The following is a 25,958-nucleotide window of genomic DNA, read 5'->3' as shown; positions in this document are numbered from 1 at the left end:
CATCAATGAAGTTGTCATAAAATCCTGGTCATGTCTCACCAGTTTCCTAGAATATCAACAGTGTCATCCCCAAAAGGTCATCTCTTCTCTGTTGTAGTAGATCTATTTTCAAGGTGGGGAGTCAGATAATTCATCTTTTGTTTATTATTCTAGGGTGTAGAGAAGGCATTACTAATTAGCACCATTATCACCTCTGACATTCAGAAGGATCTTATTAGTTTATAAAATATTTTGAATATGATATATCACTTGATCATCACATCATTTTTATCTCTATTGCATAGATGAGGGAGCTGAGACTCAGCAAAATAGTTACTTAGCCACTGGACCTCTGATTCTAATTTTAGGGCTCTTTCTGCTTTATCACAACTGTTTAAAGGATCTCTGAGGTCATTTAATCCAAGTCATTTTGAGAAAGGATGCCCTCTATTGCATATCAAGCAACCAACTGGTTTCAAAGGTTGAGCATTTGCTTAAAGACCTCCATTGGGCAGGAATCCATTTCTTCCAAGACCTAGCATTCCACTTTTATGTAGCTGTCGTTATTAGGAAGTTTTTCTTCTCTAACATTAAGCCTAAGTTTGCTTCTTTATAATTTTTATTTATCGCTCCTGATTTTACCCTATGTTTCCAAGTAGAATGTCCAATCTTCCTTTCATTTGACAGCCTTCATTAGCATGTCAACTGCTAAGTCTTCTCTAGGATAAATAGCTTCAGTTATTTCAATCAGTCTTCATGCGGCATGATCCCAAAGCCCTTCACCACTCTGCTTGCCCTCACTTCCCACCCCTGACAATCTCTAGCTTACTAATGTACTTCCTGATATGTAATGCCCCAAAGTAAGCATTACAGTCCAATATGTGATCAGATCAGGAAAGAGCACAGCCAGACTTTTACCTACCCTAATCCTCAATGGGGTAGTTACATGGCTCAATTGATGAGGACTTTGAAACCCTTATTCTCTTCCCTTATCAGAAAGAGGCCCAAATGGCTATTATCAACCATAGTGAAGTCTGTTTGTGCAGAGTGATGAGAAATAAAACTCTTTTTCAGCCTCTGTAGTCTCCATCCTCTCAGAGACTATATTAATTAGTATATCTTTAGATAGGATTGGGACTTGATCAGCTAGAGGTCTCCTCTTAGATTTCACCTTTATCTTTCCAAACTCCTCTTTGGTTTCTCCCCTTACTTCATAGATCCTGCCTCTGCTCTCCTGAGACTTTTTTGATTCTAGTCCTGGCACAGATTACAAAGTTTTACTATTTATTATGTCTTCCTTCTAATGGCTTCTGGTTAATTGTGAATACCATTAGAGAACTTATCTCTCCCCTTTTAATTCACATAATAAATAGTAAAACTTTGCAATCTGTGAAGATGGCTTTTTATGATTTCTCTATGTTGTGAACTGAATCTTTATTATGCTATTTTTATATAACATTCTTTTTACAATTTATTACTCTTCTAAATCTATTTCTATTAACCACTCCAAATTCCTATTTTACCTCATTACAGTGGATAGAGGGCCAGGACTAGAGTCAGAAAGACTCTTCTTGAGTTCAAATTCAGTCTTGGAATTGAGGATGAGGACTGAGGAATGAGGAAACTGAGGCAAACAGGATTTAGTGACTTTCCCAAGGTCATACAGCTAGTAAGTTTTCTGAGGTTAGATTTGAACTCATGTATTCCTCACTCCAACCTTGAAGCTCTAAGCACTGAACCACCTAGCTGCCCCTTTGTCTCATTAGATTGGGCCAAATGTTTTAGTCTGATAGGACTTTTAAAAAAAAAAATCTTATCCCTTTCATCTTTGTGTTTTCAACAAATCTAACGAACATGCCCTCTGTGACTTCATACACATGTAAGGATGAATCAATCAATCTTCCCATCCCACTTAGCCTTAGCCATCACCGGATGAAAAAAACAATTCCTTTGAGGCAATCTTTTCTAGTAGCCTCTGCAGAATAATGTGCATCCTCAGGAGTCCAGGACAAATACACTGAGGAAAGAATTGGTATAACAATCAAGCAAGCAAGCATTTAAGTACTTACTATGTGACAGGCACTATGGTTGACAATGAAAATGCAAGCGAATGAAACAATGCTACTCACAAAGAACTTACATTATAATAGGGGAGATAAGTACATACAAAAATACTTTACAGCATCAATAGAAAATAAATAAATACAAATATATATATAAACCCACATTTGTACATTGAATCAATTGATCAAAAGCATTTCAAGTAGGGATGACAGGAAGTCTGGATCAGTCACATGCCCTTTGGAGCTTTTAAAAAACCATTAAGCTAGTTTAGAATTAGGAACTTAAGAATCTAGCAGCAGAGAACAGAAAGCCATTCCCTGAGGAAGAATCACTTAGAGGAGAAGAAATAAACTAGCTTTGCTTTCTTCTTCTCTCCTTGCCCTGGGGAGACTTGTAAATTTTATAGAACCAAATCATTTTCTGACTTCCCCCATATTTGGGTCCCAATCCTAGCAGTTTCTCCAGAACAGCTGACTGAATTAGGAGCCAAGGACAAACTAGACCTATGAGAATAGGTAGCTTTAGGATTTTGCAAGCCCAGTAGAGCAGCTAAGCTATACTCAGGAGGTACTTCATAAGTATGCCATGACTGAGAGAAAATAACTTAATAGCAGCCTGGAGCTTTGAGTTAACCCCTTTGCCATATGTGTACACTGTTCCTGGACTCTGTATATACTGTTAGGAAAGTTTGTCACAAACAATTGAGGAGGTTTACACAGTCGTTCCACCTTGTAGGGTTTTGTGGGCATCCGATGAAATAACATAGGAAAATATTTTGCAAATTTTGAAGGGCTATATAAATGCTATTATTACTATTTTATCTTAGGAAATCCCTAAAAACTACTTGGGCAATTTGGCTAACTGGACATCAAATGATAATCATGAGAGGAAGCACACTAGTGGGAACTTGTGAATTGTAGAATTAGAAAGTTGTTCTCTCAATCTCTTAGGGCTATTCCTATCAGGAGAGATAGCCACTCTCAAGGGTCCTGACCAGTTGCCAGTAGGGATCATAAGAATAGTTCCAAAGCATGCCCCACCTGAGTTATTGATAAAAATATTAAACAACATCGGGCCAAACATAGCTGTAGGATAAGCTCGTTCTCCCAGACCATCAGGTTCATTCCTGACTTTTCACTGTCTTTCATCCCTCATATTCAATCTGTTAACAAGGTTTGTCAATTTGTAACATCTTTTGACTATGTCCTTTTCTCTCTTCTGATATTACCACTTCTCTGGTACAGGCCCTCATCACTTCAGAGATGGATAATGGGAATAGTCTTTTGGTGGGTATGTCCTACACAAGTCTCTCTCCACTCCAATACATCCTCTTCAAAGTGATTTTCCTAAAGCACAGGATTGACCTTGTCAATTCACCCTTATTCATGCTCAATAAACTCTTGTAGCTCTCTAGCTCCTTTAGTTTCAAATATAAAATTATTGATTTGACATTCAAAGTCCTTCATAACCTAGCCCTTCTCCTCTCTTTCCAGTCTTATACTTTACTTCCTGCCATATATTCTTTCATCTAGTGGCATTGGCCCCTTTCCCTTTCCATAAACATGACACTCCATCTCTTGACTCTCCATATTTGCTCTGGTTATCCCATCCCTGGAATGATCACCTCCTCATCTTGGTATTCTAGTTTCTCTGGCTTCCCAAGTCCCAACTAAAATCTCATTTTCTGAATTAAAACAATTTCTAGTCACATGAAAAAATGCTTTAAGTAGCTATTGATCAGAAAAAATGCAAATTAAGACAACTCTGAGGTGCTATTGCATACCTCTCGATTGGCTAAGACTTCTGGAAAAGATAAATGATTAATATTGGAGTTGTGAATTGATCCAACCATTCTGGAGAGCAATAAAGAACTATGCCCAAAGGGCAATCAAACTCCAGCAGTGTTTCTACTGGGTCTATATCCCAAAGAGATCATAAAAAAGGAGAAAAGACACACTTGTTCAAAAATGCTTGTCGCAGCTCTTTTTTTCCCCCCCTGAGGCAATGGGATTAAGTGACTGGCCCAGGGTCACACAGCTAGTAAATGTTAAGTATCTGAAGCCATATTTGAACTCAGGTCCTCCTGATTTCAGAGATGGTACTCTACCCATTGTACCACAGTAGCTGCCCCTGTCACAGCTCTTTTTATAGTGGCAAGGAATTGGAAACGGAGTGGATAACCATCAGTTGGAGAATGGCTGAATAAGTTATGGTATATGAATGTTATGGAATATTATTGTTCTATAAGAAATAATCAGAAGGATGATTTCAGAGAGGCCTAGAGAGACTTACATGAACTGATGCTAAACGAAGTGAGTAGAACCAGAACACAGCAACAAGATTATATGAGGTTAAATTCTGATGGATGTAGTTCTTTCCAACATCGAGGTGATTCAGGCTAGTTCCAATGGTCTTGTGGTGGAGAGAGCCATCTACACCCAGAGAGAAGAGCGTGGGGACTGAGTGTGATTCACAACATAGTATTTGCACTTTTTTATTGTTTTTTGCTTGTTTTTTTTTTTTTGTTTTCTTTCTCATTTCTTTCCTTTTTTATCTGATTTTTCTTGTTCAGCATGATAAATGTAGAAATATGTATAGAAGAATTTCACATTTTTTACATATATTAGATTACGTGTTGTCTAGGGGAGGGGTGGGAGGAAGGAGGGAGAAAAAATTTGAAACAGATTTCAAGGGTAAATGTTGAAAACTATGCATACATTTTGAAAATAAAAAAAGCTTTAAATAAAATAAAAATAAAATCACATCTTTTACAGGAAGCCTTTCCCAAAGCTTCCTCTTAATCCTAATAGTTTTTTCTCTCTTAATTATGTCCCATTTATCCTATACATAACTTATTTGTACATATTTGTTTACATGTTGTCTCTTCTAGTAGTTTCTGAACTCCTTCAGGACAGGGACTATTTTTCCTCTTTTTATATTACCAGCACTTAGTATAGTGTCTGGCATATAATAAGCATTTAATAAATGTTTAGTGACTGACTACTTTTTGTATTCAGGCATTCAGACATATAAATGCATAGCCGTATGATTATACTATAGCCATATGATTATACTATCTTCTAGGTCAAGACCTCTTAAACATTTTGCCTGAGAAATTTTTATCTGACCCTAAGTATATTGATATATAAAAATAGGTATAGAAATTCTTTGGTATACATATAATTTTACCATTTAATAAAGATGAAAGCAAATTTGCAAACTAATGAAATGGATGTGCTTATTTATTTTAATATAAAGAATTAAATCATGGTAGAATATCAGATGCTTTTTACTATGGGTAAATTTTTCATGATCTTCACATTCAATTATGTGAAAAACCCCATAGAGGGTCACAATCCACAGTTTAAGAAGCTTTGTCCTAGGTCACATATCTCTATCTCCTGAAAGAATATGTAAAATGAAATAAACAATAAATTATAATATAGTATATTTGATCATATATTATATATCTTGTATTATATATTTGGCTATATATTTTTGTAAATTTAAAAGATGTAAAATTAACTAAATGATGAATTACAATATTATATTACATATAAATATGTAAAATAAATAAAATGTAAAATATTTTGTAAAATATAGGTAAAGTAAATCTATGACATTCCTCTGATCCAGTTTTAGTTTAGTTGGGTTTTTTTTTTAATCAAAAAAGAAAATTAGGTTAGTCTGGGGCTACCATTTCTTGAAGCTATATTGGCTTTTCATGATTGTATCTTTCTTTTCCAAATAGTCACTAACCAACCCTTTGATAAGGCATTCTAGTATTTTTTTTTTTTTTGGTATTTTATGCCAAACTCATTGGTCTCTTTCCTTTTTTGAAAATGCAGACATTTGTCTTCATCCAATCTGACTATACCTTTCTTGTAATTCATAGTATTTTATTTTTTATTTTTAAAATTTTTTTTTAGTTTTTTGCTGAGACAATTGGGGTTAAGTGACTTGCCCAGAGTCACAAAGCTGGGAAGTGTCAAGTGTCTGGGGTCAGATTTGAACTCAGATCCTCCTGACTTCAGGGCCAACACTCTATCCACTACACCATCTAGCTGCCCTTTTCCATAGTCTTTTAAAAATCATTGATAGTTGCTTTTGAATTATACTTGCCCATTCTTTCAGTGCCCTAGGATAGTGTTCAGTTGGATCAGATAATCTGGGCTCATAAAATGTGCTCTTACAATTTTGCTACTTTATATTGGCTATCAACCCCCATTACCAATTTTCAATCTGCCCTTTCAAGTCCAAAGATTATTTTTCTTGTCAGAGAAAACAGAAGCAAATTGAGTTCATCAGCTCTGCCTTTTCTTTGAGCAATTTCTCAATATAACTGTTCTCTTTAGTTTTCCTTTCTTGTATCAACTCATTCTGTGTTTTAGTATTCTTAACACTGTCATTATATGGTCATACTTTACTTTTATATTCATTATTCTTCATATGCCTTTGCTTCTATATACATTCCTCATATAGGCAGCCAACAAGAAATCACATATATGTTTGTGATCCAGATGATACAGAAGCATTGTTTTTGCAAGCCAAAACTGTATTTCCACTATGGAAAACAAATATTTTCTACTATTTGAGTATATGAGTACAGGAACACTATAAATTGTTGACTTGAGGGTCATTTTACCCACCTCCAGCTTTGACGTGTAATTCACATGTTTCAAATTTCATCTGTTTTTGAACTAAATATGTTCCTCATCCTATGAAAGACATATGTGGTGTCACCAGAAACCTGAACATTTAAAATATGTTTGTCATTATTAGAAATCTGAGCATCTGGCATTCAAGTACATATTGCCCTAGGTTTGATTTGGTGAGTTGACTTTTTTTAATAATAAATATTGAAAAGGAGAATATTAAATTCTAGTTTGGGATTCAAAAAAGAACTTGACTAAAATCTGGAAAATGGCCTATAATGGTAGGTTACATACCTCTTTCCTTTCTTCTTCCCCTCTACTTCACCCTGTCCTGGTGACTTTAACCTAAGAATGCTTCCAAATGGAGAAGGCAAAGTATTTTTGGTAAAGCAGGCAGGGAAGATTTGGAATTCTTTCCCTGGCCAGTCTTTCCAGAACACTTTCTTGACCCAAATTACATGTGACAGCAAAGTTTTTAGAACTTAATATCCCCTTCTGTAGCTTTGTAAAAATAAACAAAAACAAATTTCACCAAAATTTTCACAAGAAAGATAGTAGCTTTATGCACAAAGGGAATAATAAAGTATTTTAATAAGGCATATCCTACATAATTGTTATTCTACTCACCTCTTGTAATAATTGTATTAACACATCATAATTACCATTATTCTCTTCTTCCTCCCTCCTCACCACTTTAAAATAAAAAAAATCCTTTTGAGATATTACTTTGCTGATCATTCCTATCAAAAGTTTTTCCTATGTCTGCACACTCACAGGATGCCTGTTATTATTGTACAAGGAAAAGGTCAGGGAGTTGTTAGAGGAACTCCCTTGGATCCTTTTGGATCTGATAAACATTTCTGAGCAAATTTAGATTGGAATTAATCTCCTTAGCTTGGGTTTTGTGTTCCAACAACTCACTGCAAAACTGAATTCCATTCATACTCTGTATGTATATTTCTACTTCTAATGTGTTTCTTGTTAACAATATATTATAAGATTCTAGTTTTTAATCCACTCTGCTGTCCACTTCTGTTTTATGGGAAATTTTATCCCATTCAAATTCACTGTTAAGATGACTAATTTTGTATTTTCCACCATAGTATTTCCCCCAGATTATACTTTTCTCTTTCCCATCACCCTTTCTCTAATAACCAGTGTTTTGCTTATGATCAACACTTCCTCAATCTGCCCTCCCTTTTTTCAGCTCCTCACTTTCTTATTTGTTTTCCCTTCTATTTCCACTCTCCCTTCTATTAACTTCCCCCTTTTCCTCCTGCTTCCCTATAGAATGAGAAAAATTTCTATACCAAAATAAGTATATATATAAAATATATAACATATATATATTATATATATACTTATATATAACATAATTGTATTATTATATTATAATAAAATATAATATGTGACTCTGGCAAGTCAATTGAGTTTACCTTGCAAAAAAATAATTTAAAAAAAAACCTCAATAGTAATAGGTCTTTTGTTCATATGACATAATTTGCCTCCCCTTTCCTCTTCTTCCAGTACAATATCTTTTCTACACCAATTTCATTTTTATATCATCACTTATACCTACACCATCTAAATATATCCCTTCTAACTGCCCTGAAAAAGAAAGTTTTTTTTAAAGGTTAAAATGTTTACAACCCTACATGTAATGTCTCAAGACATTACATATATCATCTTCACATGTAGGGTTGTAAACATTTTAACCTTTAAAAAAAACTTTCTGGAAACTGAGTAGATGCACATTATTTGGAGAATGGCTGAATAAGTTATGGTATATGAATGTTATGGAATATTATTGTTCTATAAGAACAAGCTATTCAGCAAATTATGAAGAACATGGGTATGTGTATAGTTAGATGGGATTCTTTAGTTCCCATGAAATTTGCTCTTTTATAAGATTCTTTCTTTGGTGTCTTTTTTCAAGATGCAAGTATTATAGAATGGATATATCCTCAAAAGCCTTTAAAGATTATGACACATAAATATCAAGCTTTATATCAATTTCTTTCAGAAGTAGTTCAGAGAGGAGTCTTGTTAACAGATAAACCTCCAGTTATTTATCAATGTCATCTTTTCAAGCGCGCGGCAAGCGAGCGGGAAGCGAGCGGCAAGCACGCAACAAGCGAGCGGCAAGCACGCAACAAGCGAGCGGCAAGCAAGTGGCAAGCGCACAGTAACACGCAACAAGCACGTGGGAAGCGCACGGCTAGCGCGCAACAAGCGAGCGGCAAGCGCGCGGCAAGCGAGTGGGAAGCGCTTGGCAAGCACGCAACAAGAGAACGGGAAGCACGCGGGAAGCGTGCAGGAAGCACATAGTAACGCGCAACAAAGTGCGGGAAGCGAGCGGGAAGCGCGCGGCAAGCGAGCAGGAAGCGTGCAGGGAAGCGCGCAACAAGTGAGCGGGAAGCGAGTGGCAAGCGCACGGCAAGCAAGCTGCAAGCGCGGCAAGCAAGCGGGAAACTAGTGGGAAGCGTGTGGCAAGCGCGCAACAAGTGAGCGGCAAGCGCGCGGGAAGCGAGCGGCAAGCACACGGTAATGTGCAACAAGCGCGTGGGAAGCACAAGTGGGAAGCGCGTGGCAAGTGCGCAGCAAGCGCGCAACAAGCGAGCGGGAAGCGTGCAACAAGCGAGCAGGAAGTGAGCGGGAAGCGAGCGGCAAGCACGCAACAAGCGAGCGGGAAGCGAGCGGCAAGCGCACAACAAGCGAGCGGCAAAGTGCACGGGAAGCGAGCGGGAAGCGAGCAGGAAGCGAGTGGGGAAGCGTGCGGGAAGCACACAACAAGCACGCAGCAAGCGAGTGGGGAAGCGTGCAGGAAGCACGTGGCAAGTGAGCAGGAAGCAAGCAGGGAAGCTTGCGGGATTTGAGCAAAGAAGCGTGCAGGAAATGAGCAGAGAAGCGCTCAGGAAGCAAGCAGGGAAGCACGCGGGAAGCGAGTGAGAAGCGAGTGGGAAGCAAGCGGGGAAGCAAGTGGAAATTGCGCAGGAAGCAAGCAAGGAAGTGCACGGGAAGCGAGCAAGGAAGCGAGCAGGAAGTGCACAGGAAGCGAGCGGGAAGGGAGCAAGGAAGTGCGGGAAGCTAGCAGGGAAGCTAGCAAGGAAGTGCATGGGAAATGAGCAAAGAAGCACATGGGAAGCAAGCGGGAAGCAAGCAAAGAAGCGAGCAAGAAAGTGAGTGGGAATCGAGTGGGAATTAATTAACAACTAAAATCTACATTGTCTCCATAGTTTTCTCTTTGGATGTGAATGACATTTTCTGTCACAAGTCTATTGGAATTCCCTTGAATCATCTATTGTTGAAAAGCTGCTCATCATTTCTAATAAAACAGTAATATTTCATTACATTCATATCTATAGCTTATTTAGCCATTCACCAACTTATGGATAACCACTCAATTTCCAATTCCTTGCCATTATAAAAATAGTGCAAATACAATTTCAATATAATTGATTTTCTTTGCAATCCTTGGCATTTTATATGTCTAAAACCATGATTCTGAGAGGGGGTCCATAGGTTTCATCAGATTGTCAAAGGGGCCCATACTTTAAAAAAAAAAAAAAAAAAAAAAAAAAAAAAAGGTAAGAACCCCTGGCCTAAATGATCTCTGGAACTCTAGTTCTTTAAGGAGGGCTCAAGCTCTAAAACTCTGAAAAGTATAAAAGAAAGTGAGAGAAGAGGGTTAATAATACAGCTTCTGCACCCAGAGTTAGGAGCAAGGAGTTGGAATATAAGAAGAAAAACATTTTAGAAGTCAGGGGAGGCAGGAATACTTAAAAAAAAAATGATGATCAAGAAAGTCCAAAGTAATAGAAAATCAAAGAAAATGAAGACTTAGGAAAGGTCTTTGGATTTGACAATAAGGAGATAATCCTTGTGAAAGACGTTTATTTAATAAAATTGTGTGGAAGAATTGAAGAAAGAATTTGAGGAAAGAATGACTAGTGAAGACCGAGCATTTTCAAGGTAAAATGGAGGAGAATAAGGTAATGGTGGCTTAGTAGATAGAATACTTCCCTTACAGTCAGAGGACATGAATTCACATTTCATGTCTGCTGCTAACTTCATGTCTGACCTCCATTTCCTCATCTGGCTGGACCCTGAGGTCCCTACCAGCTTTAGCCTGATGAACCTATGGCATTAATTTAACACAAAATTAATAAAGGAAATGGCTTTTCTTTTGTTTTGTTTTTGCCTTGAGGAACTTGAGAATATTTAAAAAGATATGGAAGCATCAGTGGCAAGGGAAAATATACATGAAAGAAAAGAAATAATTGATGGAACCAGAGAGGCATCAAGGCAAGAGTATTGGGTATGAACTTTGGCAAAGTCCAAGGAACACCTTATTCCCCAAGAAAGGAGAAAATAAATAAAACTACTGAGGAGTGTTGCATTGTGAAAGAAAGGACTGGAGGGACCTCATATCAGTCAGTCCTATAATAATATAGCATTTAAAGATTCACAAAGTATTTTACATGCATTTTCTCAGTTGAGTACTACAGAAAGCTTTGTTAGGTGAGTTTTATTATTCCCCTTTTACAGATAATAAAACTGGGGTTCAATAAAGTAAGCAAATTCAAATTCAGGTTCTCCTAATTCTAAATCCAATGCTCCATCAGCTTTATCATCTTGAAAGATATATTTTCTGAGAGTGAAGGAAAGAATTGGAAATAGGTAACAATAAATAAATCTGTATGGTTTGGGGTCAGGGACTCATTTGAGTGGGGACGTTCAGCACATATCAATACCTAACAAGTGTTTGTTTATGGGTTCTAGAGCAGGGTTCTCTGAGACCATCTAGCTCAACTTCTCATTTTACATATGAGGAAACTGAGGTTGCCCAAAGTGAAATATATAATATTGGGAGGGGGATTTAAAACCAAAGCTTCTGACTCCAGAGTCTTTCTCTCTAGAGCTCTTTAATATCATTAAGAAGCCTTCCCCAGCTCCTCTTAATTCTGATGAAATTATTAATTATTCCCTATTAATTAATTCCTGTTAATTATTTCTTATTTGTCCAATATATTGATTATTTTGTATAAATTTGTTTGCATTTTATCTCCCCCATTAAATTGTAAGCTCCTTGAGGGCAAGAACTGTCTTTTCTTCTGTTTTTATCCTAAGTACTTAGCATAGTGCCTGGCACATAGTAGGTACTTAACAAATTATTTATTGATTGTTGAAATAGATTGAATAGAAAGGGAAGTTTCCTCTCCTCCCATTCTCTCTAAACCAAACTATAGCTCCTTCCCTTCATCCCCCCTTCAAAAGGCTGCTGTGTAAGGTTTAGGAATTGGAAAACCATGTATAAATTATCTTAAAAGTAAACAAGCAATGTAGTATAGCAGACAAAATTGCTGTATATGGCAGCACTGAGAAGTGAAAACAAATCCCAACTATCTTTTAACCAGGTCCTAGAAAAGTATTGTAAACTATCCTAAAAAAGTATTGTAAACTACAAAAACTAGATAGGTCTTGGGGAGATGACAAGGGAGAATGACTGTGAATCCTATTTATTTCCATAGACATAATAAATAAGGCATTGTGAGTGTGTGAGCTTGTAAGGGGAGCTAGTGGCTACCCATTGTGGGGGGATGGAAGATATTGAAATTCTAAGATCTCTGGGTAAGGACTCAGAGAAATAAAAGGATTCTTTGTGTCTAAGGGTAAGAGTGAGGAAAAGTTGACAAAACAGTTACACTTAAATGACTTAAAAGTCATTTTACAAAAACAAAATTCTCTTAGGTTCTTCATTCCTCCATGATGAATCAATCTTGCATCAATCTCTCTCTGATACAGATTCCTAAGCACTTGACATTACTAGAAGGGATTTAGACATTGAAGAGAATAGAATCTCCTCAAGTTGTACCCATTCTGGGAAATCACTTTTTAAACGTTTATCCCTTGAATGATTAAACAAAGTATGTGAATAGACAATGAGTTAGATTTCCTTGGCACATGATGGGGGAAGATAAAGGCATTAGGTGAGAGCATTCCTGGTTACCCACCTAAAACTATCTAGAAGAGACTTCAAAGAACAGTAGTATCTGATTTCTTCCCTCAGTCTGACAACATCTTTTAATAGTATTATTTCCTAATGGTTGCTTGAGGGAATGTTTAGAATTCTGCACAACAATTTAGCTCAAGCCTATGACTCTGAAAACATGGGAAGGCTTCAAAAATTAAAGCTTTTATAACTTCCTATTTAAAAATATGGTATTGTGTTTTATAATAATGCAATTATAGACCATAAATTCCATTTTTTGTTGGATGACTAATATGGCAATATGCCATAAGGTTCAGCCAGCCTTTTACTTCCTATCATAATTTTCCAGGTCTTAGAAATTTGACCCAAATCATGACTCATCACCAATGTCCTTTTTGTAGCACTATGAAAAAGCCATCAGCTGACTCATTTGTCCCCCTAGAGACATCACATTTTCATGTATATTCCAAAGATAGTTTCAAAAGGGAAAATGTTTAAGTTTTTGCTTATTATAGGGAATCCAGCACAGGAATTAACCCAGGATTTCCCATGTCATGCAAAAATAGTGTGTACCTTAGATATATATGTAATATGCATACATGCCAAGACCAACAATTTACAAATGGGAAACTCATCAACAAATTGGCTTGTTTCCACATATGAATTTTGATATCATATCAAAGGGTTTGTGTCAGTTGGATAGCACATTAAAATGATGAGTAGAATTTGGCTAGTTTTTCAAATTCTTGAGAATCTTAAACAAAATAACTCTATTTCATCCTCCCAATGCATTTTGAGCTATGTGGGTTAAAATGCCAATATTATATGTTGAAAAAAATGCATTGAGCTGAGAGTTGAAAGACCTGAGTTCTCATCTAAGTTATATCATTGACTTGCTGTGTAAACATTAATTAGTCACTTAACTATTTGAAGTTTTTCTCAATGTAAAATTAGGATAAAAAGACTAGTAGTTAAAGTAAACTTCCCCATCAGAGACTCCTTCTTTACATGAAGAGTCTAGAGATACACTTGGGACATCTCACTTTTTTGGCTTATCATTCCAGCCTTGGTAGAATATGGGAAGCTTAGTGTACTTTTCACCCCAATGATTAACAGAAAATTTCTTTTCATGCTCTCAATAATAAAAAGGTTAAGAACATAATTTACTGTGCTGGAAATACATTTATAATAAAGAGAACAAGCAAAGAATGGCATGTTAATGGATAGAAATAAACAAAAAAACTACAACTTATTTACAACATTTAAAAAAAATTTACAGAAGGAAAAGAAAGACAAAACAGAACACGAACCAATAGAATAATGCTTTTAGATGCATAAAATAAAATATATAAGATCACCAAAGAAGCCAATTATACTGAAATGGCCTTATCAAGATAAAAAAAAGCTTAAGAAAACTGGCTTGGGGGTCCACATATTGGGAGTTGACTGAGTCAGTCCACATATAATGACTGAATAGGTTTGTCTTCAGGACTGAACTTTCTAGCTGTCTCAGGTAAAATATCTTGGGTGAGCCCATGAGCATTGTTTGGGGTGCTTAGTCTGTTGTTCCTCTCAGAGCATCCACTGAGTTAAAAGAAACTAAAACTATTCACGTGCAAAGTGAAAGCATCTTTGTCATTTTGGCATTGTAAATATCAAAGTAATGATTGGTCAAGTGACAGAAAGTTAATAGAGAGGCAGTGTAATAACAGTGTTTAGAGGGCTCACCTTGGAATTAGAAAGTTCTACTTTTGAGTCTTGCCTCAAACACTTCCTAATTTTGTGATCTTGGGCAAGTCACTTAAATTCTCTGGGTATCAGCTCATCTTTTAGAATGAGGGATGGATTCAATGAAGTCTAAGGTTAATTATAATTCTAAATCTATGACCCAGTGATCCTAAAAATTTCAAGGAAATTTATCATTTCAGGAGCGACATAACTTCTCCAACAGTAGTCTTCTCGTCTGTCATGGGGACACATGGGAACATAAGGAAGAAGGTTGCTATAATTAGCAATCATACTCCATTCCAATGTACAATTACCCACACTTGATACCCTTTTCTCAAAACCCAATGCAATCTCTCTACACACAAACTCAAAACAATGTCCATTTTAATCTTGTGCTCAGACAACATTGCATTGGCAAAGGAAAAATGGCCTTTTCTGCTGTCTCAGTTGCTTTTACAACAGGAACATAAAATAAAATTGCAAAAGTTTTATAAAAGTTAAAATTTGCTTTTTTGGAAAGGCCAACCAGGCGGTTGAGTCCACAGCTGTTCTTTTAAGGAAGGAAAAAGTTTTTGCAAGATGACTCCTCTGGAGTCCTAAGATATCAGAGCTGCCAACATCCTGGACTCTCTGCCAAGACAAGTGACATTACAGCTGTCCCGAACTCTCCGTGGGTCTAGGAAAGTGGTGATGTCATCTGTTCTGCCAGGAGAAACAGGCCGTTTGTTGGCAGCTCTGGTTCTTCAGGATCTTGGGGAGGTGCTAATTGTCTCAGATTTTGTTAAAATACCAAGCTAAGGCTTCCATTTTTAAACAAGAGCCATATGCTTTCTTCCTGCCTTAGAATCTTCATTCAGGATCTGGGGACTTAATAAAAGCACCTTAATAAGGCATTACTAAACAGTTTAAAAGAGAGGGAATATTGCCAAATTTGCTTTTAGCTTTAAAAAAAATGTTCAAATAAATTGAATGCTGAACTGAAAATTCCCAACTTTAAATCAAATAAGAATTAAGTACTTTTGACTTCTGATAAAAGGATCTATGTAAGTGTAAAGCTATTAGAGAGATTTTACAAATGCCAAATAATTTAATTTTAAGGTTTTAGAAAGGAGTTATAATGTAAGAGCTTCTTTGTGCAGTAGATATGCCTTTTGACTCATTGAAACAGATGTATCCCCAGAAGGAGAAAATCTGTCCTTTTTATAGTGTTTGCACCCTAAGATTTTCATGTTATAGTGAAAAGAATACTAGTTTTGACATTAGAGGATATGGATTCAGATCCTGCACGTGATGCTTATTAACTTGGTCAAGTCATTTATACTCTCTGTGCTTTAATATTCTTCATTTGTAACAGTAGTTTGGACTAGATGACCTCTGAGGTCCTTTTCAGTTCTCTTTATATAATCGGTTGATTTTAAGAGCATAAAAGAAAACTCAACTAAATTAATCCCCAAAGAGGGTCAGAATAAGCCAGTTTGGTTTTTCATTGTCCAAATCACTTGAAAAATAACCAATGTCAAACTGTATAGCCTCAGAAAAGAGAGTGATTTTGATATGCTGAGTCTTCTAATGATTCTCTTATTCCTTGTTTCATTCACTCATACCTACCTGAACCCCTTATCCACATTTTTTGTCCTTTCATCCTGATGAAATAGTCACTTTCGTTCTAAAAATATTCATTCATTTCCAAAGGAAAAAGTCTAATGTTAGCTCACTCCTAGAGTTGTAACAAGGATATGATGATGGGAGCTTTGCCCCAAAGCTTTGAATATAGAGGATGCTAACAGCATTCACAAACTTTTAGCAATGAAGAAGCAACAGAGTTCAGCACCTAGTTAGCAAAAACAATTAGTGAAAACAGAAAGCTATCACATGTTGGAGTGAGGTGAGCTCCTCTCCTATCCTGTTGTAATCCCTTTCCACCCCCGTTTGGAATACTCCCTTTCCCACTCCCTCCATTTTACATCTTGCTTAACATTACTTTCCCTACACCAGGAACTCCTTAACCCTAGATTGGTGCATAGCTTTCAAGGGATCCATGAATTTAGATAGGAAAAAAAATGCAACTTTATTTTCACTAATCTTTAACTGAACTTTAGAACTTCTTTCTTTTAAAATATTTTGAGAAAGAATCCATACAGGGTCTTTGAAACACACACAAAATTAAAAACCCCTGTCCTAGATGCTGTGGAAACCACCACTCATAGTCCAGCGCTGTTTTCAATCCACTAACAAATGCCTTTTACATGTATGTATTATTTAATGGGGATAGTAGTTTTAATTTGCCCACACAGGTTATGACACCAAAACCATTAGCTAAGTTGTTTTGTTAATAATAATTTTCTTCTCTAGCAGTTTTAACTCAAAGAAATTAAGAAATAAATCCTTTAAGTCCCCCCTTTTTTTTTTTTTCAGGAAGTTAGGACACATGGTGTAACACCTGTTCTTAAACATGACTATTCGATGTATGTTGAACAGATTTCACATATTTTTTCATTGCCAATAAAGTTATTGAAATTGAAGTATGCCATCTGGTGGGTTGTCTGTATCAGAAGACAGGTGACAGGTAGTGATGGATTCAAGCTGTTTCCTCAGGAAAACTGTTTCAGTCTTTCTCATTTGCTTAAGTTGATTTCTATTTTTAGACCCATGTGTTCTTAGGAAATGACAGTCCAGTAGAGCAACCATTGACATGATAAAAGGACTAATATTAAAGAACAGCTTATTTCAGAGGAAAGATCCCATCATATCATTCTCCATTTGATTGAGAATTTACCCCCCAAAAAATACACATATATTATGAAACATACCTGTGATTTGAAATGGATGAAAATACTGTTCCTTTCAAAGCTGCTACATAGTTCCAAGATATTTAAAAATTGTGGCTTGGAATAGCAGAAGATATTCATTCAAGTAAAAGTCTGAGATACTTGGAAGGTAATGTAATGGAATGGCTTTACATTATATGTTATTCACTTATTTCAGTTGTATTCCACTCTTTGTGAACCCATTTGGGCTTTCTTGGCAAAGATACTGGAGTGATTTGCCATTTCCTTCTCCAACTCATTTTATAGATGAGAAAACTGAGGCAAACTGGTTAAAGTGACTTACCCAGGTCACATAGCTAAGAAGTATCTGAGGTCAGATTTGAACTCGGTAAGTCTCATTTTCTTGACTCCAGACCCAGCCCTCTATCCATTATACTATCTACCTAACTCAACTTATACTAGATGGCTTATGTTTTAAATTGTATATCGAATTAATACAGAAGTAATACAATTTCCTTGTCTCCCCCTTCTAAGCTTTGTTTTGTTTTGTTTTCTTCTCTCTATATTTTTCTGGCTTTTTATTCTTTCTTGCTTTTTTTTTTTTTTTTTTTTTTTGCATCTATCTCTTCTCACCAATGCATCTCAAAACACCAATCTTTCATTATAATGAGCAATTATACTAAAGCAAAAAAAATCAACACAGTCACAACTTTTAAAAATGCCTTATTGTGTATCTGTACTCTATCACATCTCAACCGAGACAATTTTTTCTAGAATATGTTTGTGTATGAACATACATACAGACATATATACATAAAGAGAGAGACAGATTCAGAAAGATAGACAGTGACAGAGAGTCCAGATATCATCTCCCAGCTATGGGAAGTTCCTTTACTGATGTGTGTGTATGTGTGTGTGAATGTGTGTGTATATATATAAAACTAATCTATAACTTATAATTTTTAAAGTGCCAGGAGCAGAGAGAAAATAAGCAAATTTCCCATGCTCTCAAAGCTAGTACGTGTTCAAAGCTGGGCTTGAACTCAGGTTTTCTTGATTCAGAGGATCTGGATTCAAATTGCAGATCACCTGCTTCTGAGCTTAGATAAATCATTTCTCTGGTCCTGTTTCCTCCTCTGTAAAATAAGGGAATGGAACTAAATGGCCTCCAAGGTTCTTCCTACTTCCACATTTATGATTCTTCTCCCTCCCTCCCACTACACCATACTGCTTTTCAGAAATGTAAAAGGTGAATCAATCATTCTGATTTTCCTTTTCACACCTTTCTATGATCTATAGACTACAGTCTATCTGACAAAAAAATACCAGTACTCTGCCACCATCCAGATTTTTTCTCTAGCTTCAGGTCAAAGTGATATTCAAAGAAGAGAGTGATATTCCTAAAACACAGAACATCTGAGAATGTCAGTAATATAGTTTTCCTGTGTCCAATAAAAGACAACAGAAAATAGCTTCTCAAGGTTTGGGGGAGGTAAGGAGAAGCAATTTCAGGAGTTCTCAAACTACAGCCCGATAAGGACGCTTATGCGGCCCTCTGAGTTATGGCAAGTATGAGGTTTTGTTTTTACTATAGTCCGGCCCTCCAACAGTCTGAGGGACAGTGAACTGGCCCCTATTTAAAAAGTTTGAGGACCACTGAATTAGGTGGTATGGGGTGAATCTCATCATCAAAATCTTAGCTCCTCCCACAGAGTTTTAACTTTTGTTATTTTATAACAACAACAACAAAAATCCTATAAGCATTTGTCATGGTACTTGAGAAAATTTGATGACTCATAGTCCTAAAACTGAGAAAGGGTAACATAATCATTAAAAACAAAAAGAAAATTGTCTTTTAGGATAATGTTTTAGAATTGGTGGGATATTAGGCTATATGAAAGCAGATTTCAATTTAGAATAAGAAAGAACTCCTAGAGGAAGGAACTATAAAGTAGCTGTAAAGTCCTTCTATCCATACAGAGCAGTACTTTTCTTAAAATTATAATTTTATCTTGCTTTCTATAGCACTGAGAAGTTAAGTGTTTGGTTAAGGTCATATGCCAAGATTTGTAAGAGCCAGGATTTGAACCCATGTCTTCCCAGCTCTATGGCCAACTCTCTATCCATTAAGTAATGTTGCTTCAACAACAGTTAGAATTGCTCAAAAATTAAATAGACAGTGTAAAAAGTTAATAAGTAAGGCCCTGGGCAGAAAGTAGGTGAGTACTTTTTATATGTTATAGAAAGGTGATTCATGTTTCAGACTGTTATTTTTCTGGACAACCTCTATTTAATCTCTTATATGTATTCTTTCCTCTTTTCCCACTGCCATCACCCTAGTACAAGCCCACATTATCAGCCTTAGATTATTATCTTGCCCAGGGTCATTGGGAGTTGGATAACTCAGCTCAACTCAGAAAGAACCTTGGATCTCATCCAAAAGGACATGCCCTACAATCTCTAATGTAGTAAACTGGAGATAGAAATATGGTGAAGACTTTCAGTTCTTCTCATGTGTTCTCAATCTTTTCCTTCAGAAACCTAGTGGTATTGGTCTCTTCCATTTTATCTCTTGAAGAAAAAAGCCAAAAGTGCCTGAAACAACTGGATGCTTAAATTGTCCTCAGGAAGACTGGTCAAAAACAGAAGTACTCTTGCCTCACTAACTCTGCCCTGCCCCTAATTCAGAGGAAGGCATTCCTCTATGTAATCTTGTGTTTAAACTCTGATTAACTCAGTTTCCTCAATATTCAAAGGAATACTGTCTCAGGCTTTTTGTGCCACAGTTACTGTAGTTCCTGGCTGTATATCTTGTACTACACTAATGTTGGCTTGAGGGAGACCCTCCAGGGAACCCTCATGTCTGATGCTGAACTGAGGGGTAATGGTGGTAGGTAGCTGGTGCTGCTGGACACTGTCTTGGCAGCTCACCTGGTGCTGAACTGGGTCTACTAGTGGTATTTGACCTGGGCTGAGGCCTAGTGGGATGTTTTCTCCAGTTCCCCAGACTGCACACTGAAACATTTTGTGGTCTAGCTTCTAGAGGATTCCTGTTGCCTGGGGCTATGCTGAAGCATGTGGGGATTTGTTCTGAAGGCTGCCTGCTTAGTTAAGTGCCTATAGGGTTATAGTCCACCAGTTTGCCTGGGGATGTGCTGAAGTAGGGGGAGATATGAACAGTGGAGGATGCCTGTTTGCTACACTGAAGTAAATGGTGGTTCCCAGAGTTGGAGTCTGCTGGCTGCCCTAGCTATGCTATGGCATATGGAGAATCTTCATGTTTGCATTTGTTTATTCCACTACACTGTGAGACTAAGTTGTCTTTGAAATTCTATGTTTAGTAAAATTTTAGAATTGTTTTGGTTTTCAGTGTATTTGAAAAAAATCAGTCCTTTCTTAATAACAGAAATGTGGAAATATTTATTTCTGATCTGGACCCATTTTTCTTTTTCTTTCTTTTTTTTTTACAAGAAAAAAAAAAAAGAAAATATGGCCAAATTCTAGGCTTACCTAAACACTTTCACTCACTTTTATTTTGATAGATGTTCATTTTAAATTAAGTGCATCTTGAGAAAATTACAAATTGACTTCATAGTAAATCTTGCTTTACAAAGCCCTTGAAAGCATCTTTGAATTTAAAAACAAAAGATCCAGTTTTGCTAAATGAATATGAATTTCCAGCACTTGAGCATGGAAAAGTGGCAAAATCTTTAATAAGTTGTTCTCCAAACAATAAGACTTCTGTTCTCAGGTTCTAGCAGCCCTTAATAAACATGAACCAGATAAGCTAATTACAATGGGAGGATTTAAAGGACATTTTTATAAATTAGAACATTAGTTAATTCAATTCCACCCCATGATGGCATGGCTTCTCTTTGAAAGGAAGAACAGCAACAAGTAGGTGCTAGGCATCCATGTTAAATGTTAGCAAATAATAACAAAAATAAAATAATACTTGTCCTGAAGAAGTTTATGTACTATTGGAAGAGAGGAAAGAAGGAAAGCACTAATAACTAGAAAGATCAGAAAAGGATTCCTGTAGGAGATGACATCTGAGCTATGCTTTGAAGAAATATCTAGACATTCTACAAGAGGAAGTAAGAAAGGAAAGTATCCCTACTTTGGGAAATAGCCCACATAAAATCACAGAGATAAGAAATTAAATGTTGTGTTAGCAGACCATCAAACAGGCCATTTCTGTTGGAGCATAGAATGTGCAAGGGAGAATAATAACATGAGATAAATCTGGAACAAAAGACTGAATCCAGATTGTTCCTAATAAAAAGTTAAAATGTAATCCAAACTGTAAACTTTGAGGGTTGACACATAAAAACAAATGAGGCAAAGCAAATCAAAAAAGAACTATCCCTATTCCAAATCAGTGTCTTTGCACCTTTATAAAAAACTGTCTGAATATATTCTAAAATAAATTAGAAATTAACAAATTAATTTTAGAGGCTTTAAGAGAATTTCCTAAAAAAGGCTTTTCCCATGCCTTCAAAGAGTCAAATTCAGCTCCCAAATCTGGAAAGTCTAATTTCAAAAGACAGATTTTAGACCTTACTGAGAAGGGCATCAACAACCTGGAATGCTGCCAGACAGAGACTTTATTCTACCAGTCCAATTTCAGGGAGATTATGGTATAAAGTCTTATTACAAAGAATTCACCACTTCAGCCTTTTGAAATGAGGACCATTGACTTCTTTTCCTATGGTACTTCCCGCAGACCAAATAAAACCCAGGCATATCACGCTTTGTCAAAACTCTTGAAATGTCAATAAAGAAAAAAAAATCTTTCCTCTCTCCCTGACTCTCCACTGTTGTTTTCAGAATAGGTTTAAGCTAAGAAGAATCAGCCATCACATGTGTGTACTTGTAAAGAATAATTCTTTTCTTCCCTGTATTCTTCCTTCCTTTAGGTCAATTCCCAGGAGAGCGTGGAAGGGAGACTACAATCAGTTGTCACCAAAAAGAATTTTGCAAGTCAGTGATTTGTGAACATTATTTCCCAACTAGCCTTTCATGTATGAAGCAGAACTCTCCAAAGATTTTTCTTTAACTGTTAAGGCCTAGCAAAGCTCTATAGGTGTGTCACCAGAAAATGCACCCAACAGATCAAAAATGGCAGTGACCATTGTACTAGTGGCAACTCTTTCCACCATTGTTAGCCTACCTAAATTTTTTTTTCAGTGATGGCTTGCAACAGTACTCCCACTGATTCTTATGATTCCCTTTTGCTGAATATGAGCAGCCTGTCCCCAGCATCCAGATCTGTGGTTTTGTCCACCCCACTCAGGATTCTGTTGGCATTAGTCATGATGCTGATGATTGCCGTTGGATTCTTCGGCAATGCCATTGTCTGCCTCATCGTGTACCAGAAACCCGCCATGCGTTCAGCCATTAATCTGCTCTTGGCAACCTTGGCTTTTTCTGATATCATGCTGTCCTTGTTTTGTATGCCTTTCATGGCAGTCACCATGATCACTGTGCACTGGCATTTTGGTGCCTACTTTTGCCGTTTTTCAGCCATGCTTTATTGGTTTTTTGTCTTGGAAGGTGTTGCCATCCTCCTCATCATCAGTGTAGACCGCTTCCTCATCATTGTCCAGCGCCAAGACAAACTGAGTCCTGGAAGGGCCAAGGTGATGATTGCAGTCTCCTGGGCTCTGTCCTTCTGTATTTCATTTCCCTCCCTAGTGGGCTGGACTTTTGTGGAAGTGCCTACCCGGGCCCCTCAGTGTGTGCTGGGTTACACAGAGTTTCCAGCAGACCGGGCTTATGCTGTGATACTGCTGGTAACAGTTTTCTTTGTACCATTCAGCGTCATGCTCTATTCCTATTTATGCATCCTAAACACTGTGCGCAGGAACGCCATCAGAGTCCACAATCACACTGAGAGCCTCTGCCTGAGCCAGGTGAGCAAACTGGGACTGATGGGTCTCCAGCGGCCACACCCACTGAACATCGACATGAGCTTCAAAACAAGGGCCTTCTCTACTATCTTCATCCTCTTCATTGGCTTTTCCTTCTGTTGGTTGCCTCATACTATATTCAGCCTCATGTCTGTGTTTAGCCGGAAGTTTTACTACAGCTCTTCTTTCTATATTACCAGTACCTATGTTCTGTGGCTTAGTTACCTCAAGTCTGTCTTCAACCCTGTCATTTACTGCTGGAGAATCAAGAAATTCCGTGAAGCTTGCATGGAGTTTCTACCCAAAACATTCAAGATCTTCCCCAAAATGCCTGGACGGACAAGGAGGAGGATCCATCCAAGTACCATCTATGTTTGCAATGAGCATCAGTCAGCAGTTTAGGGAAAAACCAAAGAGGAAAGATCGAGCAAATGGTCATGGGAAAGAACTTAGCATCTTGTTCTCAGCATCTAATAGTGATAGCAAGGTTGGCTGCCTTTTGTGATAAGTATTATGTGTTGCTTTTTTAAATTATTCAATTAAATGACCTACTGCTCCAAAAAGGACGATGATGTCATTCTACAAATTCAATTCAATAAGTCTGTGTTAAATACCTGCTATGTGCAAGAAATTGCAGTAGACACTGGAGGTGAGGATTTAAATCATTTTGTGATACTGTGGGAAAAGTTCTAGATTTGGAGAAAGAGGCTTGGGTTCTAGTTCTGGTTCTGCCCACCTGAATGAACTGGATCTCAATTCCTCATCTATGAAATTAGGGTTGGATTAGATAATCTTCCAGGTCTCTTCTAATTTGAAATCTATAATTTGATTACTGAAACAGTCCTTGCTCTTAAGAAGCTTGTAATCTGGTAAAAAAAAAAAAAATTCAGTTTTTTACTTATTCATTACAAATAACATGGCCTGATGAAAACTGTCTGGTAATTTTAAGAAAATGCTGTGTGGATGTGTATGTGGAGGAGGTGGTAGGTTGTAGTAAGATGATTTAGGTTTTCACCTTCACCTTCTTCCTAAACCTAATTCCACAGAAACCCATGGTGCCATATTATAATAATATAAAAATACTTAAAGCAACCAATATGTCAGTATGATGTATGTCATATTATTTTTCTTTTTAATTGTAATTTCTCTCTTTGCAACACTCTTTGTTGTTATTTATCCTTTGTTTTGGAAAAGGATCAAGCACACTTTAGATTTGTATTTAATAGATACTAAGAACAAAATGCACCCAAGTTTTAATCACTGAAATAGTATTTGTTTCCAAGAGTCGCTATTGCATACACTTGAAAAACAACACTTCTTGACTTTCTAGTTCAATCAGTCTACAAACATTTATTATTATTGTGGCCAGGCACTGTGTTAGGTACTGGGTATACAAGTACAAAGAATGAAATAATCTTTACTCAGTTTCTGAAACTTATTGATCTTTTCTGAAACATATTGATCTTTCAGACATAGATTCTATCTTAGTGAGGCACAATGAACTAAGTTTGGCTTCTGACTTGCCTTATCTGAATATACATGCACATACCATGATGCCTTTCTTTTCACTTGACCACATAAGTTGTGGATAGCACAATGACTTTCTTTTCTGGTTTTGTTTTTCCAATTCTTTTTCCATTTACATGTATATTTTTAAGCATTTTTTAAAATTTTGAATTCAAAATTCTTTCCTTTCTTTCTTCCTCTCTTCCCTTTGAGAAAGGGAACAATTTTATATAGATTTTAAATGTGGAGTCACACAAAACATACTTCAATGTAAGTCATGTTGTAAAAGAAAATACAGACTATCCCCCCCCAAAAATAAGAAAAATAAAGTAAAAAAGTATGCTTCAATCTGCATTCAGACTCCATCAGTTCTTTTTCTAGAGATTTATAACAATTTTTTATAAGTCCTTTGGAACTGTCTTAGATCATTGTGTTGCTGAGAATAGCTAAATCAATCACAATTGATCATTGTATAATATTGTATTACTGCATACAATGTTTTCCTGATTATGTTAATTCCACTTTGCATCAGTTCATATGTTTTCACAGATTTTTTAAAACAATTCTGCTGATCATTTTTTATAACACAATAGTTTCTTATCAAAATCACATACTGCAATTTGTTCAGCCATTCCCCAACTGATTGATATCCCAATTTTCAATTCTTTGCCATCACAAAAGGAACTGTTATAAATATTTTTGTACATATAGGTTCTTTTCCTTTTAAAAGGAATATCTCCTCTGGATAAATAGTAGTTCTGTTGCTGGGTCAAAGGGTATGTCTTTTGTGCATAGTTCCAAATTGTTTTGCAGAATAATTGGATCAGTTTACAGCTCCACCAATAGTGCATTAGTATCCTAATTTTCTGACATCCCCCCAAAATTAGTCATTTTCCTTTTCTGTCAAATTAATCTGATTGGTGTGAGTTATTTTAAATTCCATTTATCTAATCAATAGTGATTCAGAGTGTTTTTTTCATATGACCATAGATAGCTTTGATTTTTTATCTGAAAACTGTCCACATCCTTTGATCATTTGTCAACTGGGGGTTGGTTTATATTCTTATAAATTTAAATCTATTGCCTATATAATTGAGAAATGAGGCCTTTATTGAAAAACTTTCTGTAAATCCCTTCCCCGAGTTTTCTGCTTTTCAACTAATCTTAGCTGCATTGGTTTTGCTTAGCACAATGAGCACAGTTCTTATCATAGAATTCTTAACTTCATGGGGCAGTGCTTTAAACCCAATTTACTTTCTGTACCACTTTCCCTCTCTATTTTCCACCTTCTCCTCAGATCCCATTCTTCTATCCTCTCCTCTTTTCTACTTTGTATTCTCCTTCTCTTTTTGAT

The 25,958-nt window shown here is 36.5% G+C and overlaps 1 protein-coding gene across 1 annotated transcript in view; it reads left to right on the top strand.

The window, feature by feature from the left end:
- GPR45 (G protein-coupled receptor 45) overlaps positions 1–24,974 on the top strand; it is an 82,470-nt gene extending 57,496 nt beyond the window's left edge. Inside the window, exon 2 of the mRNA XM_074299707.1 lies at positions 22,106–24,974. Within this exon, the coding sequence (XP_074155808.1) occupies positions 22,379–23,500 (1,122 nt within the window). The 5' untranslated portion in view covers positions 22,106–22,378 and the 3' untranslated portion in view covers positions 23,501–24,974. The remainder of the gene's footprint in view (positions 1–22,105) is intronic.
- The last annotated feature ends 984 nt before the right edge of the window (positions 24,975–25,958 follow it).

The sequence above is a fragment of the Sminthopsis crassicaudata genome, chromosome 3 (genome assembly GCF_048593235.1).
Source record: "Sminthopsis crassicaudata isolate SCR6 chromosome 3, ASM4859323v1, whole genome shotgun sequence".
Taxonomy (NCBI): Eukaryota; Metazoa; Chordata; class Mammalia; order Dasyuromorphia; family Dasyuridae; genus Sminthopsis; species Sminthopsis crassicaudata.
Note: the sequence above shows the minus strand (reverse complement) of the source record. Positions and strands in the feature narration are given on the sequence as shown.